The 20,197-nt window shown below is 46.0% G+C and overlaps 1 protein-coding gene across 2 annotated transcripts in view; it reads right to left on the bottom strand.

Moving 5' to 3' along the window:
* FAM184B (family with sequence similarity 184 member B) overlaps positions 1–20,197 on the bottom strand; it is a 124,216-nt gene that overhangs the window by 14,987 nt on the left and 89,032 nt on the right. For both annotated transcript variants that reach the window (XM_054999585.1, XM_054999586.1), the window contains exons 7-12: positions 17,504–17,616; positions 17,252–17,381; positions 12,076–12,288; positions 10,196–10,349; positions 1,716–1,828; positions 333–511 (exon numbers count right to left, since the gene is read on the bottom strand). In XM_054999585.1, coding sequence (XP_054855560.1) covers positions 333–511; positions 1,716–1,828; positions 10,196–10,349; positions 12,076–12,288; positions 17,252–17,381; positions 17,504–17,616 — 902 coding nt within the window. The remainder of the gene's footprint in view (positions 1–332; positions 512–1,715; positions 1,829–10,195; positions 10,350–12,075; positions 12,289–17,251; positions 17,382–17,503; positions 17,617–20,197) is intronic.

Genomic DNA, 20,197 nt, shown 5'->3' with positions numbered 1-20,197 from the left:
ATTTTACCATGGACTGTTGCGTGGCAACCCTGGTCATATTCTCTCAGCCTAACCCACCCCACAGGATTGTTGTTGTGCGAAAATGGAGCTGGGGGAAATAATGTTCTAAGCTGCTTTGGGTCCCCATTAAGAACTCAATTAAATCAGTGCTAAATGCATACACTTCCCCTTCCTCCACCTCTCAGCCTCTTTTGAAATACAATAATGATAATCTGCCTGTCCAGGAAATGCATGAGCTTTCCCTGCTCCTCAGGGGGCTGCATTTGCCCCTAGGACAGCCAATTGCTGATTCCTGATGTGCTACACAAGAGGTTAAAAGACCAGAGATCTACCTTCTGTGCTGGCCCTCTTCTTCAAGCTGAAGCGATGTTTGCTTCTGTACAGCCGCCTCTGTAAGCAGATCCACCGTGTCCTTCAAAAGGGAATTCTCCTTCTTGAGCCCACAAATTTCATTCTGACATTTCACCAGTTCATCTTTAAGAGACTGTATCTGATCCAGGTTATTTCCTTCCTAAGAGAAAGAATAAATCGAGGTATTTGCAAGAGTGGTTCAAAGAGATGCATTGGTAAAGGGACAGGGAATATACACTATACTCCTATGTACTGTCTGTTGCTGTAAGCATAATCCTACTAAGTTGTTTCTGTGTTCTTTAATTTGTCAGGTTTAGAGTTGCTTATGCTGTTTCAGCAATTCTTCAACTCTGTATTGGATTTCAGCTTGTTTTTGAATCTTTACAAATTTGCATTTATATGCCCTATTGCGTTGCTTATTTGTCCCTCCCTGCTAATTCATTGTATTTGGCTTACATTATGGAACAGCCTTCAGTTTCAATGAGAAGGGCAGAATTATAAACAATGCAAACAGATAAATAAAGAGAGCTTTTTGCACACTGTGGATTACAGCAATAACATTTCAAATACCAACAAGGAAAAAGATCCAGTGTTTGGAACTTCTGCCAGATAATGGAACTGACTGAGAAAGAATTTTTTTCCCATTCAAGAAACTGCAGCTTGTATCAAGCGCTCTGTTGTTGTATTTAAATTATGAAACAGCATCAGGGCTGCCGCTGTGACAGGATTCTCCGGCATTGCACGATGGAATGTGGCAACGGATATAGACCTTTAGCATTTCTGAGAATTTTAGCTTTCATTTCAGAACAAAAAAACATGTTTCTAGCCCTTATCTGTGCAAAGATATGCAGGAAAGTTTGTAGGGAATGTCTGGTGAAATCTCCGAAATCAAAGGGATTACAGAATGGGATTTCTAAAGGTCCAAGAACAGAGCTTCAGTGCCCCATAGCAGCCCCCTCGCCCTTCTGCAATTAGCAAAAGCAGAATAGGTTTGAAAAAGGGTAAGGATGGCAGAATAAATTGGACAAAATAGAGATCATGCAAAACTGCTTCATTTGCACAATTCAAATAAGTATAGAATTCTGCTTTTTAAGCAGAATTTAAATGAATATGGGACAGATTTTTTATTTTTAGATTAGATCATAAAGATGTCCCTATTGATCATATGCAGGCCTGTGTACAATCAGTAGTGATGATCACACATAAAATTACGGAAGTGTTCTGGCATTCTTTCTCACTGGGAACTTTACAGAAATGGCCCCCTATTCATAAACGGCAACAAAAGGCCATGTAATATCAAAAGCAGAATACATACCACTGCTCAGCAGTAAGGCATTTCAGTGGGAAAAAAATCAAAAGCTTGCCTGTTGCCTTTTTAGGACCATCACATTCCTCAGTTCCTCCTGGAGTTCTTCTTTTTCCTTTTTGTGAGCTATGCAAGATACCTGTTGCTCGGACAGCTCCGCTCTCAGAGACTCTAGAAACGATGACAAGCTCTCAGGTGGTGGAGAAAGGCAGGCAGATTCTTTGGAATTATGAAAAAGCGTTTAGGCCAAACAGATATATATTCTAGTAGACTCTTAAAAATGGATACTGAGGGCCAAGCTACAAGTGACGAATGACACTTGAACGGCAAGTGAGCAGACTCACGTGTAGCTTGGCTCTGAGAGAACAAAAAACTCTCCTGTGTAAGCATACATGCATAAGCACATATATCTTTGGCTCATCTCTAGTCATGCATCACTGAGAAGGGGTACACATCCCCACCTGCACAGAAAGATGCATTCAGACACAGTTTCAGTGGAGCTCACATGAGCACCCTGATGCTGGTGGGAAAGTATGTTCAGACGCCCCTTTGGTCCTACACTGTTTTTCTAAGGCTTGCTTCTGAACATGGATCTCTTTTGCTGGTTCAGGGTGGTCCTACTTAGAGCTGTGCTAAATTTTTGTGGGGTTAATATTTCACAGTGGAAAGTGCAGTTTTAGGGGTGTGCAGTTTTCTCTGAAAAAGCAGTGATTCCCCCAGAAATTTAAAAAATCAATTTGTGCTACAAAATCTTGATCCTTCTCCCTCTCTTTTGAAAGCCTTTGCCAAGAGAGAGGGGGATAGTTTTGTGCATTGCATTTGCAGATCTTCTCATGGGAACAGGTAGTTATTACTTAACTGAGAGGTTATTACTTAACTGAGAGCAGAACCACAAGTGACAAAAGGCACAGATTGGACACTTGTCAGCTTCCCTCAAGTTTTGATGGGAAATGTAGGCAGCTTGGCGGAATGTTGGGCAAGTGACAGTTGAAAAGTCCATTGGACAGCAGTCAGAGAGCCGAACTGCAAGACCAGGACACCTACATGTCTCATCAAAACTGGTCAGGCTTTTGGAGGAGAAGATTCAGAGCCAGGAGGAGAGGATCACCACCCTTCAGGAAATCAAGGAAGGGGAGGGTTTTAATGAGAAGAGCCTGGGGGCTCTGCACAAGCATGAAGAAATAAGTCCAAGAGAAGAAGGTAGAGTTGATCTCCCTTCTGAGCCTCCTCTCAGTTCTGCAATACAAACCAGAAGACGTGGACTAAGGCGATGCTCTGGTCCACTGGAGCTCAAGAATCGTTTTGAGGTGCTTGAGATGGTGACAGAGATGAGAGTGGAAGGAGAACCACAAAGACCTGGAGGAGGGAGTGAAGAGGGCATGGGGCCACACGGAAGTGGAAGAAAACGGAAAGTGGTGGTCGTTGGGGACTCTCTGCTCAGGGGTATGGAACGTCATGTGTCAAGGCCAGATCCCCTACTCCGAGAGATGTGTTGCTTGCCGGGAGCCAGAACTCAGGATATTACAAACCAACTGCCGAAACTGATCAGACTGACTGGTCAGTACCCATTTGTGCTGGTTCATGTGGGAATGAATGACACAGTCATGAATACCATTGTAAGAATTAAAGAGGACTATGAAGCTCTTGGAAGGCAGTTGAAGACAGTGGGGGCACAGGTGGTATTCTCTTTTATCCTTTCCTGTCAGAGGAATGCAAAGGGAGCAGACCATACTCGAGGTGAATTGTTGGTTGAGGTCGGGGTGCCGGCAGGAGTGCTTTGGGTTCTGGGACCATGGGATAGGTTTTCTTAGAGAAGGCCTTCTAGCACATGATGGGCTTCACCTCTCAAGGGCAGGGAAGAAAATGTTTGGAAAGAACCTGGAGAGCTTCATCAGGAGAGCTTTAAACTGATGCCGCAAGGGGCAGGGGACGATCAACAAGGGGATTTCAATGAAGAAGTGAAAACAGTGGGGACCCACCTGGGTAGGACAGATCAAACAAAGGTACAAGGCTACAAGTGCCTATATACCAGTGCCTGAAGTATGGGTAATAAGAAGGAAGAGCTTGAGCTTCTCTTGCAAACAGAGGGCTATAATATAGTAGGAATTACTGAGACTTGGTGGGATGATTCCCATGACTGGAATGTGGTAGTGGATGGATACAAGTTGTTCAAGAAAAACCGGAAGGGTAGAAGAGGAGGTGGAGTGGCATTGTATATGAGGAGAGGGCTTGAATGTCAGCAAGTTCTGGAGAATGTGGTTGACAGCCCAGTGGAAAGTATATGGGTGGAAATAAGGGGAGGAAGGACAAAGGGTATTGTTGTTGGAGTCTGCTACAGACTGCCTGACCAGGGAGAGGAAATGGATGCTGCCATCCTTGAACAGATTGGCAGAGTATCCAGACATCAGAAACTTATAATTATGAGTGACTTCAACTTCCCCGATGTGTTCTGGGAGCAAAGCAACAAGACTCACACAACTTCCTGAACTGCCTGGCCGATAACTTCCTTTTTCAAATGGTGGAGGAAGCTACAAGGGGCTCGGCCAGACTAGACTTAATATTAACCAACAGGGAAGAATTGGTAGATGAGATGAAGGTGGTGGTGACCTTAGGGGGAGGTGACCATGTCCTCCTTGAATCCCAGTTGCTGTGGGGAGTCAAGGAAGTTCGTAGCCAGACTCATAGGTTAGATTTACGTAGGGACAACTTCAGTGAACTCAGAGGCTTCATGAGAGACATTCCATTGGGGAGTGTGCTGGAAGCAGGGATGGATCTGGGTTGCTGGTACCTGGGGCAACTCTAGTCCGACCTAGCGCGTGCGCACAGTGCACGCGCGCGCTCCCAGCACAGCACGATGATGTCATTTTGGTGACGTCATCATGCAGGGCGGCGGAAGCAGCATGCGGGGCTGGGAAGCCCCCCGCGCCATTCGCCTCCCCGCAGGCAAATGGCGCAGGCAGCCTCGCAGCCCCTGGCGCTGCCTTTCGCTGCACACCCCCTGTCCTGCAGGGCAGGCAAAAGGCAGCGCGGGGGGCTGCGAGGCTGTCCGCGCCATGCGCCTGCCCTGCAGGACAGGGGGCAGCTGGCTGCCCCCTCTCCTGCAGGCCAGGCGAATGGCGTGGGCGGCCGCACTGCCCTTTGCCTGCCCTGCAGGACAGGGGGTGCACAGCAAGCCGGCCGCCCCCTGTCCTGCGGGACAGGCGAAAGGCAGCGCGGGGGGCTGTGAGGCTGCCCGCGCTGTTGCCCGCACGCTCCGGCAGCTGGCAGCTGCTCCTGGCACCCCCTCCCTGGCGGCACCAGGGCAGACTACCCCCCTGCCCCCCCCGATCCGGCCCTGGCTGGAAGGGAAAGGAGCGAGGGAGGGGTGTGCTCTTCTCAAACATGAGCTTTTGCAAGCTGAAGCTCTCACTATTTCAGCAAGATGGAAACATGGTAACAGCTCCAAGAAACCGATATGGATGAACAGAGAGCTCTAGAATAAGCTAAGGGAGAAAAGGGAAATGTTCAGGAAATGGAGAGAAGGGCAGACCTCTAAAGAGGAGTATATGAGGGTTACTAGGTACTGCAGATCAGCCATCCGAGAGGCCAAAGCTCAGTACGAGCTGGGTCTGGCCAGGGGGGCTTGCTACAATAAGAAAAACTTCTACATATATGTGAGAAGCAAATGCAAGGTAAAAGAGGCAATTGGACCGTTGGGAGTGGAAGGAGAAATTCTGATGGAGGATAGAGAAAAAGCAGAGAGGCTTAATGACTTTTTTGCCTCTGTTTTCTCCCTGAAGAACTTAAGCCCATCTAGAGATGGTAGAAGACATGACAGGACACCTGGGTGGCTAGTTGACATTGACAGAGAGGTTGTGGAGAGGCACCTGGCTGCACTGGACAAATACAAATCCCCTGGTCCGGATGGTATGCAGCCAAGAGTGCTCAAAGAACTTTCAGGAGAACTTACAGAGCCTCTGTCCATCATCTTCAAGGCCTCCTGGAGGACTGGGGATGTGCCACAAGATTGGAGAAGAGCAAATGTTATCCCAGTCTTTAAGAAAGGGAAGAAGGATGACCTGGGAAACTACAGACCGGTCAGTCTGACTTATGTTGCTGGGAAGATATTAGAGCAGATTTTAAAGGGATCGATCTGTAAGCATCTGAAGGACCACTTAGTGATCCGAGGAAGTCCACATGGTTTTGTCCCCAACAGATCTTGTCAGACCAACCTCATTTCCTTCTTTTATCGAGTATCGAGCTTACTGGATCGTGGGAACTCTATCGATGTGATTTACCTGGATTTCAGTAAAGCTTTTGATAAGGTCCCCCATGACATTCTAAGGGGTAAACTGGAAGACTGTGGAGTGGACTATAGGACAGTTCAGTGGATAGGAAACTGGTTAGAGGACCGCACCCATAGAGTGGTGGTCAATGGCGTTTCATCAGATTGGAGGGAGGTGTCCAGTGGGGTGCCACAGGGCTTGCTTTTGGGCCCGGTACTTTTCAATATTTTTATCAATGATCTGGATGAAGGGGTAAACGGGCTACTCATTGAATTTGCTGATGATACCAAATTGGGAGGAGTGGCAAACAACACAAACTTAAACAACAAAGGAAGTATGCCAGATGGTTCAAAAACAATTCCGTATATACTTATCCTATTAAACTTTCATCATCACATACACAATTGCAGTAAGTCAATAGTTACAATCGTAACAAATCAATAGTGGGGAACAACCCCTATAAAATCAAAAGGCGAGATTAGAGTCCCAATATAAATAATTTCACACTGCCAAGGTTTCGGCTGGTAGGTAGTTGTATCTTGACCACGTCGCCGCGTAGCTGCGATGCCAAGGACACCGACGAAGCTGGCTGAAGGTGCCGACGATCAATTGGAAGGGTGGCAACGAGCTATACCGGCCCAATCTCGTTTGGCTCATTTCAGAAAAGGATCTTGTATAGGGGTTGTTCCCCACTATTGATTTGTTACAATTGTAACTATTGACTTACTGCAATTGTGTATGTGATGATGAAAGTTGAATAGGATAAGTATATATGGAATTGTTTGTGAACCGTCTGGCATACTTCCTTTGTTGTTTAAGTTTGTGTTGGTGTTTTGAGGAAGTTAACCCCCCCCCCCTTCTTGGGAGGAGTGGCAAACACCCAAGAAGATAGAGTTAAAATTCAACAAGACCTGAATACTCTGGAGAAGTGGGCAGCTGTGAATAGGATGCAATTCAACATTAATAAGTGCACAGTATTACCTCTGGGCCACAAAAATGTGAAGCACAAATACAGGATGAGGGATACACTTCTGGGTAGTAGTGTATGCAAAAGAGATCTTGGAGTAAGAGTGGACTGTAAACTAAATATGAGCAGTCAGTGTGATGTGGTGGCAAAAAAGGCAAACTCAGTCTGGGGTTGTATCAAAAGGGCTATTGCATCAAAATTGCAGGAGCTCATAGTCCCTCTCTATTCTGCCTTGGTCAGGCTGCACCTGGAGTACTGTGTGCAGTTCTGGAGGCCTCACTTCAAAAAGGATGTGGACAAAATCGAGAGGGTGCAGAAGAGAGCGACGAGGATGATCAGGGGTCTGGATACTGAGCCCTACGAGGAAAGGCTGAGGGCCTTGAGAATGTTTAGTTTGGAGAAGAGGCGATTGAGGGGGGACATGATTGCTTTCTTTATATATTTGAAAGGCTGTCATTTGTAGGAGGGCAAGGAGCTGTTCCAGTTGGCAGCAGAGGGTAGGACTTGAAGCAACGGGCTTAAATTACATGCAGAAAGGTACCAGCTGGATATTAGGAAGAACTTTTTCACGGTCAGAGTAGTTCAAAAGTGGAATCAGCTGCCTAGGGAGGTGGTGAGCTCCCCTTCACTGGCAGTTTTCAAGAAGAGGCTGGACGAATATTTGTCAGGGATGCTTTAGGCTCATCCTGCATTGGGCAAGGGGTTGGACTAGAAGGTCTGTATGGCCCTTTCCAACTCTGTGATTCTGTGAATCAGGGAGTGCCTTTAAGTGGCAAAAGAATTAAAGGAAACAGGCCCCCATTTTGGCTCAGCCCTAGATGATATCGGCATCTTCCACACAGGGATGGAATTTGGGGGTTTCTCTCTTGCTGCTGCAGCTGCAAGTGAAGCACAGCAGAAATTCAGCTTCCACGTGGCAGGTTCCCCCTCAGTTTCCCTGTCCCAATCCCCGGAAAGTAGCCGCCCTCCTCTCCTGGGGCACCACAGCTTTTGCAATTTAAGGGAAAAAATCAGCACAAGCATACTATTATATCAATATACTATTGTGATAACAGTTGCTGCAGGTTCTCTGAATTCCCGCTTTCCTCCCCCCAAAGTAAGTCTTTAGCCTCTTCTTTTGCCAAGATATGCATTTTTCCTTATATCTCTGCAAGGGAGGAGGCAAGACACTTAAAAAAAATGAGCTGAGAATCCAAAGAACATGCTACATCTATGGTTACAACAGTATATCGATATAACAATATTATAGAGCCAATAAAAAAAAATAAAAAGCCCTCTGGTGATGGGGTGAGAAAATGAGGAAATGGCTGCCCACAGATATAGGATCAGGAAAAATCGTTGCCATTTGGGCTGGAAAATCCAAATTTTCCCACCCACACAGTAGCCATCTGGCTTTTCTGTGACCTTTCCCAAACATTTAGTTATAAGGAGGTTTGAGAAAAATCAGAGAAAAGCTGAGGAAATCCCCGGAGGTACACAAATGTACCACAATGCTCGTTGGCAAGCGGGAAGAAATGCTTCCCAAAATCGCTGCACTTGAGGCAGATAACCCGTGCGAAAGACATCGAATTAAAACAACTCTCCTGTTGGTGGTGGTAGTGATTCACATTGACCACTTTTTAAATAAGAGAACTTTATCGGGAAACCAAACTGGGGTAGGGCTACTTTCACAGCAATTGAAAGACACTCCCGTCCCCAGTAAAGACTGCCCTCGTTGACTTCCCGGGCATAGTACGTCAGTCACTCCTCCAGCTACCACATGGAGTGGTGAAGCACACCATACAACCTCTCCAGCAGTGACAGCCACATTTGGCTAAAAGGATCGAGCTGAAGTTCTCTGAATTTGGAGCAGAAATTACCCACTGGGGACAAATATGTTTCTCCAGCTGTTTGCAAGATCAGACATGTTACCAGGGCTTTTTTTCTGGGGAAAGAAGTGGTGGAACTCAGTGGGTTGCCCTCGGAGAAAATGGTCACATGGCTGGTGGCCCCGCCCCCTGATCTCCAGACAGAGGGGAGTTGAGATTGCCCTCCACGCCGCTGAGCGGCGTGGAGGGCAATCTCAACTCCCCTCTGTCTGGAGATCAGGGGGCGGGGCCACCAGCCATGTGACCATTTTCAAGAGGTTCCGGAACTCCGTTCCCCAGCGTTCCCCCTGAAAAAAAGCCCTGCATGTTCCTGCTGTTACATCTGACCCACAACAACCGAGAAAAGCAAAAGTTCAAGCAAGCCTTAGCCTGCTCCAGCAGATACTTTTGTTGAAGAGACTGCTGTACAAGAACACCAGCAGCTAAGCTAATGCAACAGTCCCATGACTCAACAGACGGCTGGAAAGCAGCTGAAGTCCAGGAGGGCAGAGAAAGGGAAGCAATGGAGGGTCAAGCTAAACATGTAGGTTTTTAAAGAGTTGGGTCTTGGTTCCCCAGACCCAGTTTGGATTCATAGCAGCCACACAGCAGCCGCGGGGAATGGCTGTTAAAAAATAAAGGAGAGCCTCAATGGCTTTGGAATGCCGCCACAGGGGAAGGAAGTAAGATTACCAGGTCCCCTTAGCTTCTGGCGGGAGATGGTGGACCCGGGACTTACCTTTCTGCCATGATCCTCTTCATGTGTCCCTGCGCTGGTGCGATCATGTCACTTCCAGGAAGTGCATGCACACCCCACTCAATGATGTCACTTCCAGGAAGTAAATCTGGAGCTTCACAGCAGGCTGATTTGGACCTCAAATGAAGTGCAGACGAGGGGTGGCATGCTGACATCACTCCTGGAAGTAAAGTCATTGTGCCGCCCTGGAAGTGTGCCCGGGAGGCCCGTTCCCATGCCTTCCTCCCCCCCCGCCAGCCAGGTAAGTGGAGGCAGGAGGTGGGGGGGGGTGAAAGCAGGGGATCCCCTGCCCCCAATTGGGGAATGGGATCCCTAGAAGGAAGCGTTTCTGTCTCCCCCTTTTAACTATTTTCCAAAAGAGGAACTGAGGGGGAGGGTCTACGCTTTTGCTGCTCCCTGTGGAAGTAAAAACTGGGAAATACCCTCCCCTGTGTCATTCCGACACAGGGAAATGGTTTGGAGGGAAGGCAAGAGCTCTCCCCTCCCCTCCTGTGGCATTCCAAGGCCATTTGGCCTCTCCTTTGTTTTTAACAGTCATTCCCCACAGCTGCTGCGTGGCTGCAGGGAACCTGAATTGGGTTTGGGAAACCTGGACCCAACTCTTTAAAAACCTGCATGTTTTGCTTGACCCAGAGTTACTGGTGTGCCCTTCCCTCGTCACTGCCAAACAGCAATACCCTGACACAAGCCAGCTGACTGTACCTATCGACAAAGACTGTTGTTGTTGCATCTTCTCCAATTCACTCTGCAGGGCTTCTCTTGCCTTCTCTTCCAAGCTCTGCACTTCTTGCCTGTATGACTCTTGTTGGATCTTGAAGGTCTCAGCAGATTCCTTCTTCCAGTGCTCTTCAGCCTCCTGAGTCAAAAAAAACAAAACACGTCCAAGACATTATCATAGCTTCAGTACTAGAATGAATCAAAAAGTGTTCACCACGTACCAAAGTTTACGTAAAACTTCCAACGATGATGATAAAACATTCTCTTCTAAATTTGTTCTTAATTTGTGAACTGGATGTGTTGTTTGCTCTGTATGCTGGTTTTGATAATATATTGTTGTATTTTAATCAAAATGAAATAATAATAATAATAATAAGCAACTATATGCCTGCAGCTGAAGGTGTGAACTTTAGCCTTCCTTGCCTCTGTTCACCTCTTTCCCACACCTGCTTCAAGTTCTCCCTCTTACCCACTCCTTCTTCCAATACCCGCCTCAATGTTTTCTTAGCCACTCCCCCGGCAGTCTCCTCTACTTTGACGCCTTTGCTTTCTCTGCCCATGTCATCCAAGGGCCTTCTGCCTTCCCGACCTTCTTTAGGATCCAAGCAGCTAAACCAGCGGCAGACAGAGATCAGTCTACCTGCCTTAACCCTCCATGGCATAACTCTTGCTTTGCCAGTGGCTGATAGGGGTTCAATACCAGCCCATAGAAAATATCTCGGTAAGTTACCGTGCAGATTAGAAATGAAACAGTAGATTTGCAAGGAAAGATGACAAAACAAAACATCCAAAATGGAACTCTGGGCAGTAATAGAGAAAACATTTCCTGAGCCTGTTTGGAATTTGGTTCTCTGTAAAAAAATGAACAAGCTAACTCGAGCTGAACACAAGTTGTGATGTTGGTATCATTTTCCTTTGACAATAAGGGCACAGATTTCTCCATTGCACATATTCGGTTACTATTCGTACATTTAGAATGTACTCTGCAGTTTTTCCTTTTCTGTAATTGGGTCCATTGTCTTGTGGTCTGTGGAGGTCTTGATTGAGAGCAGATTTTTAGCCTCAGTGTTTTACATGGCCTCAGAGCTACACAGGAAATGGAGAGAGGGTTTAACCCTTCACTTGCCGCTTGGTTTCAATACTTAAAACTGGCTGTGCAGCTCTGCAATTAGCTTTTTAAAGGAGAAAAGATATGCCCTTTTCAACACTTGCCCTTTAAAATGCTAATAACAAAGGAGGGAGGCCTTTTTGAGCAGCAAAACTAAGCAGAGGCTCAAGGATTAAACTGTTTCCCCTGCATAGCTCCAAGGCAAATTGAGGCCACAGTATGCGTTTTATGGATGGACCAAGATGCTTGAGCTTCATCTGGTGTACCTGAGCCCTACTGGCTGTTTTAACCTGACAGAAGAAAAAAAGAACCAGGTGCAAGGTGAATAGGTGTATTAAAGTTCTGTAGATCCCAAAACTTGACATTAAGATGACGTTAAGATTAGCTTGACGTCACTCATTGAACCCACTGAGTTGCTGAGTGGGAAATTTGTTCGGGGAAGGAAAACATTATCCCGTAACCTCTTTCCATTCCGTCTGCAATGGCCTGTTCTGTACTGGTGAGAAGGAATTGCTAGTGAAGGAGACTGAAAATATAGTAAACCTTCAATTAACCAAAATCTCTCACACCTGAATCCTTGTACATGTATTCCGCTCTTTAAAACCCTCCCTATTCCATACCTCAGCTTTTTAGTAGTAGACAAATCTCACGTGTTCTCCCAGCCTCTAGGCACAGAATTTATGCAAGGATTTGCAGCTCAAATCATTAAGCCCAAATTAAAAATAATAATAATTCAGCACTGTCACACAAATCTAACCTTGAGCTCCTGATTTTTGCTTTTCTCCAGGAGATTTATGGCTGTCTGGTGAGATGCTTCCATCTGCACTTTAGTATCTTGGCTTTGCTTAATAGCATCCTGAAGATTTTGCAAGAGCTTTTCTTTCTCTTTACCAGACTGTCGGTTTTGTTCATGGAGGGCTTCTCGGAAAGTGCTCGCTTGTTGCTCTAACGTCTGCTTCAGCTGGGCAATCTTCACACATTAGAATTCAGTGGGACACAGTTAATAACAATCGCATTTAATTTTAACAGCTGCTCCGTTACAAGTCCTTCAAAGTGTGACTTATAGAAAAGATGCTACCATTTATCACCACGAGCTTTGAAAATGTATTTGCAGATAAGTTAAAAGTCAGATTTGAACTAGATGTGGCAGGACTCATGATCAGGACCCCCGCTTAAAAAAAAAAATAGTTAGCACCCCCCACCTCATTTGAAGACACAGAAAGTGGAGCTGGGGCTGCAGTGGAGGGAATGCATTCCAACTCTTTTCTCCTCTGCTGTTTTCCCAAGCTAAATCTCCCAGCTCCCCAGTGCCGCAATTAGTGCTGCTGGTGCGTCTTACCTGTCTCAGCCCTCTAATTGCAGAACTTGGGAGGGGGTGATTTAGATAAGAGAATCAGCATGAGAGGAAAAGGTTCAACACCTTTCTTCCCGTGCTGCTTCTCTGATCTTCAAAAGGGCTTTAGAGGAAGGCTGTGCTATTACATGGTAGCTTTAGAAGGTGGGAAATCTTGATCACAGACTCTCGCATCATGTAGTTAGGTCCTCAGATCATTTGCACCAATGATTACCCCACTAGCTCATTAAAAAAAACATTCCACAACCAAGTTCAGAACACCCTCCTTGGCCTCAATAAGTGAAGCATACTGGAAAACAAGTTAGATCAATAGGATTAAAGCAATTAACTATGAATCTAACCCACTTAGGACCATTGTACCCCAGCAGTCTTGCAGAAACCCTGTGGAAGACGGAGATTATTAAAGGGCCGAGAGGACTTGGTTTTATCTGGCCTCATCATTACATTTTTCCAAGCATGCTTGGAAAAGTGGAAGGCAGTAGGAAAAGAGGAAGACCTAAAATGAGATAGCTTGAACCAATAAAAGAAGCTACGTCCTCCAGTTTGCAGGATCTGAGCAAGTCTGTTCATGGTAGGATGTTTTGGAGGTCTTTCCTTCATAGGGTCACCAATCGCCATAGGTCGGAGGCAACTTGATGGCACAAAACACATGGGCCAGCAGGGAGCATCAGATTGGCAGGTGCCAGAGCTGGGATTCTAGCAGCATGATACAGGCATCTTATTCCCACCATGCTAGAAGAGGAAGCTGATGGGCTTCCTCTTCTTTGCTGGGCTTCTATGCTACCTCTGCAAAGGGCCAGAGGGTGATCTTCTGACTACCAGCTCAGCAGGGCTCAGGCAACACAAGGCGACAACTGCGTTCTACTTGGTCCTACTTGTTCTATACATTCTGCCTTGGCTCCTCACTCTGAGACAAGTGGACTTTTGGACTGTCTGTCTTTGCTTCAGCTGCTTGGCTGGCTGGCTGCCTCCTGGCTTGACTACCACCTTAGCTCTAGGCCACCAGCCCTGGTTGAAGTTCTACATGTTCCCTAGCAAGTGACCTCCTAATGGGAAATGAGAAGTTACCTTAGAGCCCCACGTGTCATAACAAAGGCCTACGGGAAGACCTGTCTCTTCCTGATGGAAACGGGGATGTATTATGTAAGAAAAAACATACTCTTGAATCAAGAGTCTTGATACTACTTTTGACCTGGGCAGCATCATTTAAGAAATTATGTTTGGGAAGAACACTTCCCAGGACTAAAAACAGTGTGTAAAACAGTTATCAGTGAGGAACACTTTCTTTAGCCAGGGTAGACAGAGTTCTCACCCTCAAGCTACGACAGAGCCTTGTACAGGCTGAAAAACTGCAGTGCAGGGGTCTCCAAATGGTGGCTTGTGCACTGCTGCAGGGTGGCGTGTGCATTCCCTGGAAGATCCAAGAGAAGCTCTGTTCTAAGTTTTAACCAAAGCTTTTATCTCACAGAATTTTTCTCTGCATTGCTTTGGTGTAGTGGTTAAGAGCACACGACTCTAATCTGGAGAGCCGGGTTTGATTCCACACTCCTCCACCTGAAGACAGCTGGGTGACCTTGGGCTAGTCACAGCTCTCTGGGGCTCTCTCAGCTCCACCCACCTCACAGGGTGATTATTGTTGTGGGGATAATAATGACATACAAGGTCTACAGGAAACCAACTCACACTGATCGGTACTTACACAAAAACTCCAATCACCACCCCCGACAGAAAAGAGGCATAATGAAAACATTAGTGGATTGTGCAAGACGGATATGTGAGCCGCACTTTCTCAATGAGGAAATTAATCATCTAAACCACGCACTTCAGGCAAATGGCTACTCCAGAAATGAAATCCGAAGAGCAATCAAACCCAGGATGAATCAAACAACCAAGGAAAAACAGTCTCCTACAGGAAAAGGGTTTTTGCCATATATCAAAGGAATTACTGATCAGATGGGAAAGCTTATGAAAAAGCATAACCTTCAAGCAGTATTCAGACCCACCCGAAAAATACAACAGATGCTACGATCAGCAAAAGACAGTAGAGACCCCCTCACCTCTGCAGGAGTATACTGTATACCCTGCAGCTGTGGACAAGTTTACATCGGGACCACAAAGCGTAGCATCCAGACAAGAATAAAAGAACATGAAAGACACTGCAGACTTGGACAACCTGAAAAATCAGCAGTGGCTGAACATAGCCTAACTCAAACAGGGCACAGTATCTTATTCCAGGACACCAAAATACTGGACAACACTTCCAACTACTTTGTCAGACTGCACAGGGAAGCCATTGAAATTCACAAGCATAAGCAAAACTTCAACAGGAAAGAAGAAACCTTAAGAATGAACAGAGCATGGTTTCCAGTTCTGAAAAACACCAGGCTAACAAAACACTCTACACCCGACAATAGCCCTGCAGAGAAGATTAGCACATCAAGTACCAATCCATATGCAAAAGAACCTCCTCAGGATACAGTGAAGCCTCCTGCCATTAGCATTCCACACCCTGGGAAACTCTTACAGGATGACTCAGCTCAACCCCACCCCTCCTGAATAGATACAAATGACCTGCCAACATCTTTTCCACACTGTGACACTGAGAGATGTCTGTCTTTTGGTGCTACACCTCTGAAGATGCCAGCCACAGCTGCTGGCGAAACGTCAGGAACTACAATGCCAAGACCACGGCAATACAGCCCGGAAAACCCACAACAACCAATGACATACTTTGTAAAGTACTCTGAGTGGGCATTAAGTTGTCCTGAAGGGCGGTATAGAAATCGATTGTTGTTGTTGTTGTTGTTGTTAACTGACAGCTTTATTCCTGGTGCTCTCCCTGGCCCTTGTTCTGTTTCTAGGACAGCACAAGACTTAGTAACATTCTCCGGGGGATGATGGTGGCATTTTTCATCTGGATGTTTTCATTATACATTATTCACAAGTAGCTCTTATTACCCCTGGTGGCCCCTGCCCTACAGAGACATGTCTTATATGGGCCTGTGTTTAATCACAAACACATCTTACAATATCAAGTTGGCTTACGGCTGACTGATCTGATCTCAGTTCAACATAAGCCACAGCTGGTTTGGGGTCAGTTAAATCCAGCAGCTTGAAAGTAATCTAGAACTTAGGAACAAAAGTCTCTGTGTCTGCACAAGCCCTTGGAGCGTTGCCTGACAAACAGGTGGCCTTATACACACCATCCGTCCATCAAAAGGCAGCTGCCACTTTGCATTTTGTGGCCCATCAAACAAACCGCTGTGTAGCTTCAAAAAGCTGGGTTTTGTGACAGTGTAAGAGATCCATGTCTGTAAGAAATTGCTCATCTTTATGTCATTCCCATTCTCCATTAAAGAAAGCCGACCATGCTTTATTTATAAAATTGTACATGTCTCCCTCTGTGTCTGTCTTTGGATTGGACTGTCTAGGGGATCTGGTTTTCTGCTGGCAGTTCTGAGTCTCCTAAGAAATAAAAAACACACTTCCCCCCCGCCCCGGTCTTCAAATCCCCCACCTGCCATGAAGCTGAGTTATCCTGAAACTACCTCTCCATCAGCCAACGTGGTCTTCTGCCTGGAACAACCTCTCACATCCTGACGGAAGTCGTCCCTCTCAAGTTCTCCTTGATTACACCAACATCCTGCCCACTTGTTCAAAGAGCTCAGGGTATCATAAGTGGGTTTAACCCATTTTATCCCCATCGTAATCCTGTAAGGTAAATTCAGCCAAAAACTTACAACGGAGGTGGTCTCAGCCAATGGGCCACAGGGCCTGCTACAACCAGGCCACTGCCCATTGCCCTGACTTCCTGAAGGAGGGGGGGAAGAGGAAGCGCAGGCTCGTGCTGCTGCTCGTACGGTACTGGCTGGGGCTCTGGCATCTGGTTTCCGGTAGCAGCAGCGGCTCCCAGCCAGCTCACACAGGGTAAGGGCCACCCCTATTTGGCCCCAGGAAGAGTGAGGTGCAGTGATTCTGGGACCACATCCCGTACTTTTGCTCAAGGCCCCAGAATCGCTAAGACTATCCCTGGCTTACGAAAGATTGATGGTGAATTTCTCTGCTGCGAGCCAAACTATACGAGACCTTCTGTAATCATTTGGGTCTCGGTTCTCTGATTCAGACATGTTTTCCTCACAGCCACACAAAAGCTGTGGGGAATATTGTTTTTAAAGCCCGTGTGGCCCCACTTTGGCTAAGAACTACAGCGTGGGGAGAGGTGAGGCGCCTGCTCTCCCAGCTCAGTTTCTTGAGTCAAAATGGCCCCATTGGGGACTTATTGGCATCATTTTGGAGCTGCAGGTGAAATATTCTGGGGAACCCAGACCTGGCTCATTAAAGGATATTTTGTGTAGCTTGGCCCCTAGTTAGCATTCGAACATGGGTTTTGACTCTACAGCCAGACCATCTTATGCCCAAGCTTGGTGGGTCAAACTTTGATTTCCCTGGCTGAATAAACTGGCCACCACTGCTATATACCACTGCTCTTCACAGCCCTGATTTTTTAAAATGAAACCCGCCATTCTGTTCCAAGAAATGCAGATGTCCTGAAGAATCAGCACAGAACTTGTCACTATACCTGAGCTTGCAATTCTGCCTTTTGGTATGACCACTCCTCTTGCAAAATCTGGATTTCTTTAGCTTTCTCCTTTAGGAAACTTGCGAGAGTCTGCTCATCCTCCCTTTTTGCCGCACTTCCGGAATCTGACCTAGAAGCAGCAACATTCACTTCGCTGAGAAAAAGAATACTAATATATTTTGTTCGAATCTTTATCAGAAACATCAAGCTTTATAAAGGTCATAGAACAGCAATACACACACACTGCTGTACCTTCTCTTTTCTTCATTTCTGGTACTTGTTGGCGCCAATAGCTGCTCTCTGCCTTTTGTTCTCTCTTTATGCTGTTTGGAAACATTTTTCGGTTGCACAGATACATCTTGGGACTAAAGCGAAAGGTAAAGCTTCGGTTAAGCAACTACTACAGTTTAGACAAAGCTATATAGTGAGTTTTAGCAAGTTGGATCAGGTTCAGTTATGAGGATTAGATGTGGTCTGAGTTCCCAGTCTGATACGCTTGTGAGTTTCCATTTCTCACAATTAACAAATTTTTAAAAATACAACCCACTTTCAATGAAACAATATTATAATTTAACAAGTTAAACCTCCATCTCTTAGATCAATAAAGAAAAAGGAAATCTTCCGCTTAAATGCTGTGATGAATATGAGAGACCTTTTTCAGCCAAAAAGGTGTAATCTCCACAGTGGGATGAATAGTACAGTATTTATATACTTCTACTTTTGTCATACATGATGGCTCTGTCTAAATTAGTTGCAGACAATTCAATTTTTTTAAGATTCAGTCAATCCTTGGTGGTTCTCTCAAAATGTAATAAACAGGCAGGAAATGATCTGGTTCTTCTGAGGTGACATCAGCTAAAAGTTGCTCACAAAATCTTTCTCAATCTCCGATGTTAAATTCCTGAGGTAAAAAACCAGCCCCCCAGTGCAATGAACATTAGGCCTTCTCAGACTTTCCCCTTCTGCAGGCAGAACCTACTCTGGCTGCTTTTAGTGTCTTTCTTACACAAAGCCTTAGTCAAGAAAACTGTGCAGAAGTTATGCAGGTGTACCAACAATACACAGAGAGTGGGAGTGGAATTCTAATAGTTTGCATATGTATGTGTTTTCTCCGCCATCATACATAGGTAAATTGCGGCAGGCGACACACATTGACTCTGCATGCACACAGACTCTGTAAACATGACCAGAGACCTCACTTTTTATAGGCTTCCTGACTGCATCGACACCACCTGTGTACATTTTTTCACAAGTTATAGTGTGTATGTAGCAATGAAGAAGGGACAAGGGCCTCCCTCTCAGGTGCCTTCCCCCCATTGGCAGGTGAGCAGAGGTAGGGGGCAGGAGATCCCTGCCTCCCACAGGGGGAGGACACCCCTTGTGTGTGTAGGGGGAGTTTAATCCCTTGCCTAGAGTACTATTTCTGCTACCTCATGGCCCTCCACAGATTTTGTTCTTTGATCTAGTTAAGCCAAAGCCCAGGATAAGAACGACAGTTGTCATCTGAAAAAAAAAATCCTTTTCAGAGAGATACACTAGCTAGGGTGACATATTCAAGCTAGGGTGACATATTCAAGTACCGTTTTCCTAACATCAGCAGGTCTGCAGTCAGAAATCTGGTCATGTCAAAGTATAAGGTTACACTGAGGGTAGATGTGTTAGTGGAATCATAAATCAATATTAGAGGTTTTATCTTACCATCTTTTTAATGGTCTCCTTCAGTTTTATGGATAGCTTTAATGTTGTTTATGTCCAATGGCTTGTTTTAAAGGCTTGTTTTTATATTGTGGTGTTGTCTTAATTATAACTTGCCTTAAGCAAGACTCTGACTAGGTAGCATGGAAATATTCTAAATAAATAAATGAAACAGTAAAAAACTAAACTCAAGGGGCTGGATGCTGTGACCCACTTGTGCAAGGAATGGGGATATTTCCCTCCTCCCTGTAATCCCATTGGACAATGAAAAAATGGATTCTTTGGAGTAAAGGACCTGTGTAGTCATGGACTGAGTGTAGAGCTGCCATTTTCCTGCTCGGGGTGGAGGATCACCCACCCCCAGCTCTTGTTTTCTGCTGCCACTTCCGCAATCAGTGGGAGAAAAATTAGCTGTAAAAAATGCTCTCAGTCAATGGCATGATGGCATTTCTGGGGAAAACTCAGAAATGACATTAGTCAGCTCTAGGAATCGCTGGAAACTCTATAGTTTAACTACAGAGTTTCTGATGATTCCTAGACAGGCATGATGTCACTTCTGGATCTTCTCTGGAAGTGACATCATATCATCGCCCAATGGCATCCTCCACATTCCCAATCCCCTAGACACCTGCCAGTTGCCATGCTCTGCCTGATAGGCTGGTTGGGTGACTGCACTGAGGAGGAGGGAGGGGTTGCAAGAAGGCAATTTCCCCTCTTCAGGGCAGCTCCCATCCTACATGACTATTAATCCTCACGTGTCCCTGATCTTAGGAATCAACTTCCCCAGAGCTCCAAGAGGATGCTGGGGAAATGAAAATCCCCGTAGGTGCCATCAACTCCTTCTACTGGTGGATCGCTGAATCTGTAACAGGATATGTACCCACTGAATAGGACTGAGAGCCTCGCTACAAGTGACATCTTCCACGCGAACGGCACTTGATCATTTTCGCAAGTCTTTCTGGGTACTGAAGTCCCTCTCCCACACCCCTTTTCCTTCTGTTCCTTCCCCTCTCCGTTAGCACGGCTGCCTGAAGAGACGGAGAAAGCCTACGAGAGCAGCTATTGCAAATCGTCTTGCTGGGGGGTGGGGAATGCTCTAGAGAAAGCTGACATGTGAAGTCCTCCCCTCTCTGTTAGAACTGTTAGGATCGCTGCCTTAAAAGTCAGAGAAAGCCTGCGTTTGCAAATCGTTTCTCTAGTCGCAAGCCTGCTCTCAATGATCTTTGGGGGCGGGCAGCTGCAACTTTCTAA

The sequence above is a fragment of the Eublepharis macularius genome, chromosome 15 (genome assembly GCF_028583425.1).
Source record: "Eublepharis macularius isolate TG4126 chromosome 15, MPM_Emac_v1.0, whole genome shotgun sequence".
NCBI lineage: Eukaryota > Metazoa > Chordata > Lepidosauria > Squamata > Eublepharidae > Eublepharis > Eublepharis macularius.
This window is presented reverse-complemented; position numbering and strand designations above follow the sequence as displayed.